This window comes from Glycine max, chromosome 9 (genome assembly GCF_000004515.6).
Source record: "Glycine max cultivar Williams 82 chromosome 9, Glycine_max_v4.0, whole genome shotgun sequence".
Lineage (NCBI taxonomy): Eukaryota > Viridiplantae > Streptophyta > Magnoliopsida > Fabales > Fabaceae > Glycine > Glycine max.
Genome location: NC_038245.2, coordinates 3,239,922 through 3,246,552, shown reverse-complemented (window position 1 = coordinate 3,246,552; position 6,631 = coordinate 3,239,922). Strand labels below are relative to the sequence as shown.

Below are 6,631 nucleotides of genomic sequence, written 5' to 3'. Positions count from 1 at the left end.
TTATTATAGGTGTTTAACATTATCTTTATCCCTTAAGAGAAAAATGTATTAAGTTACTAACTATTAAGTTCTTTAATATATTAGTTATAACAATATATGCTATTATAACAATATTAGTTATAGGAAAAAAGGGTTATATAATAAAAATGTAAAAAGTTTTACATAATCATTCATTCATAATTCATCATGTTTTATTAATTTTTAAAATAATTATATTACAACATAAAATTATTTTATAACATCAATGAATTGACATTAAACTCATGGTTATAACTATTAAAAGACTAATATTTCTTTCAATAATTTTTTTTTATCAAAGTTTCATTAAAAAATAATAATGATATTCATAAGTATATTAAAAATTACAATATAAAATAAAAATAATTTCAAAATAAAAAAATTTCATATATAAAATTATTAAACATAGAACCAAAATATTATTTAGTAATAATATATTAATTAATTATTGTTTAGTATAAAAATTTCATCCTCATAAAATAAGTGTTATTGAACACAAAAAAGATTTTTATGAAATTGTATTAAAATTATTTTATATGATTTTTAAGCAAAATGTTTTTATCGGTGAATTAATTGTGGTCTCTATTATAAAAGTACGAGATTATCGATGAATTAATTTAAAATTATTTTGTAATAAAAATATATTTAATAGATAAATATTAAAATATTTATTATAAATTTATGTAAAAAAATTAACATATTATATAAATGTTAATGAAAAAATTGTATATAAAATTATTAAACATAGAATCAAAATACTAATTTATAGTAGATATATTAATTAATTAGATTTAAATTAATAATTAATATAAATTTTTTAAATTCATAATATAAATAGTATTTTAAAATATTTGTACATAAAATTATTTATTATTATTTTATACCATTTCTTAATAAGATTTATCTAGCGTGAATAAAACATGATTGTTTCTCCTGAATTATGCTTGTGATATTTTTTATTAAATAAACTATAAATAATTTAATTATTATATTACTAATAAATTAATTTAAAACTATATGTAATAAAATATATTTAATAAATTAATTTTAGTATTTTTATTTGATATTGATGTAGAAAAATATATTATTATATAAATATTAATCAACCGAATTTTAGCAAAAATTTACTAAACATAGAAACAAACTAAAATATAATTTTATAATTTTTTATGGTTGTATATGCAATACAAATTATAGAATATAAAAAAGTAAGAAAGAAGAGAGACAACATATAAAATATAAAATAAAAAAAAAAGAAAGTGAGAGAGGGTAGATGTGGGAGGACGGAAGACAGAGAGAAAAGAGGGAGTAAAAGAGGAGGGAGGAGAGAGAAAGTATAAAAAATGAGAAAGAAAGCAAAATGACAAAAAAAAAACCACAAAACATCAAACGTGTCAATTTTTTAATTGGTCTAATTTTGTAAAATGAACAACCTATTCTTCGGTTATAGTAAATAAATAAAGTAGATGGACCTATTTATTTTGGAGTGTCAATGTTGGAAGACATTAGAGTTAATAGACTCTGGAGTTGAGCTTTTCCAAATAGAGGCATAACTGGCTTAAATTTGTTGATTAAGACAACGATATAAACGTTAAAACAAATTTTTTGGAGGCCATTAGTAAACAAAGCGCTTTCTGTTTTCCGGAAGATGGGAATAGAAACCATGAAAAAGAATAAACCTTCGACATGCAGAAAAACAAAGGTTTCTTGACATTTACTTGCCCTTTTCAGTACTAATTAAGCCCATTTGAGGAATGGAGATTGAAGCCTACAAAACATTATAGTAAAGCCTTTTTTATTTTCATATAAATTTGTTCCTTTCTACTTCTATTTTATTTCCCATTAAATATTTTCCCTAACACTAATGCTTATGAATTTAAATATCAGAGCAGCTTTACAAAAACAAACAATTCTCCCAATATATAAGGAACACAAATAAATGTTACTATCATGGTTTCAAATAACGACTTTTATTTTAGTACATCATATATATTGATACACTTTAATTATTTATTTTCAGTACAACGACAACATAGATTTTAATCTTATATATGACATCTTGCAAATTGCACAAATCACTGACAAATCAAGTAACCCCCTTTCACTTCTAATTAAATTTCCCCCAGCCTAATCCCACGAAGCTATTATAAAATAAAATTGCGTACTATATATAAACAACTTAATTGCAAGCAATTTTGTGCAACTGATTAGGATTATGGATGAAAACCATAATTTATTTCACCAATGCCAGTACTCCACAAGCAATTCATCACTTGGTCATCACAAAGATTCCACTGATTATTGGATTGAACACTTCCTCCCATGTCCCAATCAGACCACTGATAATCAATGACAGAATTCACTGATGAACAATTGGGGTACCATTCTCCACTCTCTCCATTTGATGAGTTCCAAACACCATTGTTCTTGCTTTGATCTGTTCCCATTACATCCACATTCATCTGGCCACATTCATTTCCATTAGGCTCCTCCTTAAGGGTTAAATCATTACCACATGGATTCACAAGCACCCCATTTTCAAACATGTTACTAAGTTTCATGATTTCATCATCAGACCAATGATGATATGGTCCCAAGCTGTCTTCAAGACTGGGGTATGATGCAGCTTTGCTACTAACTGTAATGCCCTCCATTTCATAACAAGCATCCATCATGGAAATTTCTTCACCTTCTTCTCTGTTGCAACTAGGCATTGACTCAAAGGAGTTTTGGCTCAAAGCAATGTTCTTTTCCTCTTCTGTGGTTGGCTTGTTTCTTGAACCGCGAACTCTTCTCTTGGATGTGGCAGAGTTTATAGCAGCCATGTCAATGGGTGGAAGAGACTCATTTAGAGATCTCATGAAGCAATAGATCTTTCTCCTAAGGTGAGAGTTCCAATAGTTCTTTATCTCATTGTCTGTTCTTCCTGGTAAATGTCCAGCTATCACAGACCACCTACAATCAAACGTTCTTGTAAGTTCACATGAAAACAAAAAAGAGGAAAATAACAACTGCGACTCGAAAGTTAAATGGCTTCTGAAAATGTGGATCACACATACATGCATACATAGAAAAAAGGAAAGGGATATAGGAAGGAAAAGAGGGTAAGGGATGGAAAAGTGTCAGGTCCAGCAGGCCAGCCTGTCTAATTCACTAAAATTCACCAGCCAGGTTAGGTGCTTCAACCCACTAACTCCTTCAACTTCTCTCATTTAACCCACCAACCCAATGGGCTATCAATAAGCCCGGTCAGGTTGACTCCTTAGGTCAACATTATTTATTTCTTAAAGAAAATATATTATTGACTTAAGTAATTTGAAATGTCCCTTGTTAAAGAAAAGAATGTTTATTGTTAGGAAAAATCATTGGAGAATGTTTATTGTTAGGAAAAATCATTGGAGTCAATATGATTGATATTAATTTGTTTTTAGTATTCTTCAAAATACACATCTATTGTTATTGTTAAAATCAATTCCACTAAAAGGAAACTGTATATTCAAATTTAGGCGAAGTTAATAACATACTTATGTCCTTTAACTAAATTTTCCAATTTGAATTATTGTTAAAATAAGAAGCTTAAACTTTTTTTTTGGGGGGGAGGAGGCCTAGTTCCCTAGCCAACTCCTAAACATTATGAGTTAGCCTTCCTAGATGTCTTTGACACATTAAAGATACCGCATTATAAAACAGGATGGGTCAATACTTTGTCACCACTCCTACAAAGGGTGAGAGTAAAGATCAGGAGAATAGAAGTATTTTGAAAATATAATATACTAAAACTAAAAAAAACTTGGGGAATGAAGAGAAAAAATAAAAAGGCGAGGAGTGCAAACAAAAATTCCGCTTAAACAATACAAACCAAACCTAAAATGGATATGTTGTGTATGTACCTACCTCAATACAAATGAAACCTAAGTGGATCAAGTTGGCCCTTATACCCAACTCAATACAAACCTAACCTAAATGGATCATGTTTGCCCTTTTACCTAACTCCGTATAGTAGCCATGCAAACTAAGTTACTTATACAAACCAAACCTAAATTGACCAACTGTCCTGATACCTAACTCTGTTTAGTGACCCTTACATACTACGAGTATGATCGTATAGACAGCGAGCAAGTAATTATTTGCAAAATATTCTATCCAATTAATTTGGGTAAAGTACAAATAACTTCTTTGGTGCTTAAGTTTATATATATATATATAAAACATAAGGTTTATTGTACAACGCATTAATCTTTAAATTTTGGATTAAAAATATCTTTGATTTTGTTAATTTTAACTTTTCTTAAATCAAGAGAAAAACACGTTTCTACAAAATATAAACTTGAGTAAAAAATATTTAATAAAATCAGTCCGTAAAAAAATCCATCATCAATGTCTTTCAGTTGTAAGTGTAAACCTATGCAAAAGTTTATATTGTTTTTTTTTTTTTGTTACAAGTACTTGCAACAAAGTTATATTGTGAAAAAGATGTAAAATAAAAATAACGTGAAAAAGTCCATATTCCGATATTTGTAACTATTTATTGTTTAAAATAATTAATTTTTATATATAACTGAAAATGCATATTAAGTATCATTGTTTTTTAAAAATATAATTACATATAAACAAAATACTACTATATTAATACTCTCAAATTTTAATTAATAAAAATATAAAAATTAAGTTAAAAATTATTATTAGTTTTTCAATTTTTGAATAATAAATAATTTAAAATATACTACAACTTTAAAGTAGTAAATGTTGACGTTGTGATAAAGTCATAAAGAAAGAGGAAATGGCTTCTTTTGGTACAGAAAATAAAAAAATATTTTTTTCTGACTGCAAAAGAGGAAATATCTAAGCCAAATAAATGCATACAATTAACTCATTCCTAAGAATTTGGTACAGTAGTTGAAGCCGTATCAAATGCAGTGAATAGGTCCACCTTGGCCGTGTGAATGTAACAGAGATCTACCTAACACCTGCCTCGTTTCTAAAAATCACTCGTGGTAAGTTGTACTATAAAATTAAATTAAACATAACTAAAATTATAAATTATGTTTTAAATTTGATGAAGAGCATATTATTATTGTTGTAAAAAAGTTAGTCATTGTTTTTTCTTTCATTATTTGCTTCACCTTATTTTCGTTACGTTTTCAAAATACTTATTTCTGTTCATGTATATATGATTATAAACTATAAACCATTTTCTTAAAAAAAAAAAATTGCCTTGCATTGTTGATATTTTTTCTGAAGCAGTAGTATATCTTCTTTCAATATCTTTTATTAATCAATTCAATATTTTTATTTACTTACCAAGAAAATTTTCTTATAGGAATTTAGAATTATTGCTTGGCAATGTTATGGTGACCCGGCCATAATTCCTTTGATATTTTTACTTTTTCTTAAGATACATCATTTCATAATTAATGCCACGTTCCATTATTATTATGGTGAGTGTTCGTTGGCTCACAGAACCCGTATGGTTTGTGAGGAATTGAAGAAGGGTACAGTGAAACCAACATTCCCTCACAGATTTACTGTTGGAAAAATATATCTAACTTTCTCTTTCTGTCTCGTTAGTTTTGTCTTGGAGACGAGAGTGACCTCAAACAATCATTGTCGTTCTTTTAGTCAATTGCTAATGTATGACGAAGCATAATTTATTCTTTCATGTGGGTCTTATAGTTTGTCCTAAAAAAACACACTATTAATTTAAGGGATAATTTGTCTTTATTCTTAAAATATTGTGGGACTTTTGTATATGGAAGCAGTAGTTGTCTCCATGTATGTGTGGCCTAGGTCATTCTTATTTCTTTTATTACTAATGTTTTGATTTTAAGTCGGTTGCAATATATATTGTTAGGCTAATTGTTTCAACACTTGTATTAACCTTACAATTTTATTTTTAAAAGATGTCTCTGTAGGTTTTGTTGAATGCTTTTAATTATATCAGGATCGAACTCAATGCGTATAATTTAATTGTAAGTCAATTATCATAAGAATTGTGGATCCAATTGTCTCAGTAGGTTAATTAAGCCTTTCTAGGGAACAATTTTTTAGAAAAAAAATTCAGCATTTGGTATTCAGAAATTATATAGTATAAAGTAAATAATTAAAGGCATTTGATATGAGGGTGCGAAGCATCACCTATTACCAAGAACAGCATGCAACTTGACAATGATCTCTTCTTCCTCAGGAGTGATGTTACCTCTCTTCACGTCAGCTCTCAAATAGTTGATCCATCTCAGTCGACAACTCTTCCCACATCTCAACAAACCTAATTCATTTTGTAAGATTAAAAAAAAAATTAACACCAATACAACATGAAATCATTAATTAAATCGCAAGTACATAATTCTACAATGTAGCCTACCCAAAAAAATAATTTTACAATGTATGTATATATATACCTGCATTCTTGGGCAAGATTTTCCACGAGCCTTCACCATTTTCTTGAATGTAATCAGTTAAGATTTTATCCTCTTCTGCAGTCCATCTTCCTTTCTTCAACCCCACTTTCTCACAGCAAGGAGATCTCCCCATTTAAAAAAAATGTTTCTGATGAAACACAAACACTCACAAAGTACTAACACTCACAAAGTACTAACTCTCACACACTCAGACA

General features: G+C 28.1%; 1 protein-coding gene across 1 annotated transcript; it reads right to left on the bottom strand.

Moving 5' to 3' along the window:
* Positions 1-1,977: 1,977 nt before the first annotated feature.
* On the bottom strand, positions 1,978-6,631 carry LOC100819041 (transcription factor MYB13). Its single transcript, XM_003533165.4, has 3 exons — positions 6,417-6,631; positions 6,154-6,283; positions 1,978-2,973 (listed from the first exon to the last, which is right to left on the bottom strand). The coding sequence occupies exons 1-3, from the start codon at positions 6,547-6,549 to the stop codon at positions 2,232-2,234; spliced, it is 1,005 nt and encodes a 334-aa protein (XP_003533213.1). The 5' UTR covers positions 6,550-6,631; the 3' UTR covers positions 1,978-2,231.

What these genes read in the sequence shown, in the direction of transcription:
- LOC100819041 (XM_003533165.4), bottom strand. Translation starts at nt 6,549, where the DNA reads ATGGGGAGATCTCCTTGCTGTGAGAAAGTGGGGTTGAAGAAAGGAAGA. An exon ending in AATCTTGCCCAAGAATGCAG is followed by an intron (nt 6,284 to 6,416) that starts GTATATATATAC and finishes AAAATGAATTAG; the next exon opens with GTTTGTTGAGATGTGGGAAG. An exon ending in CATGCTGTTCTTGGTAATAG is followed by an intron (nt 2,974 to 6,153) that starts GTGATGCTTCGC and finishes GTTTGATTGTAG; the next exon opens with GTGGTCTGTGATAGCTGGAC.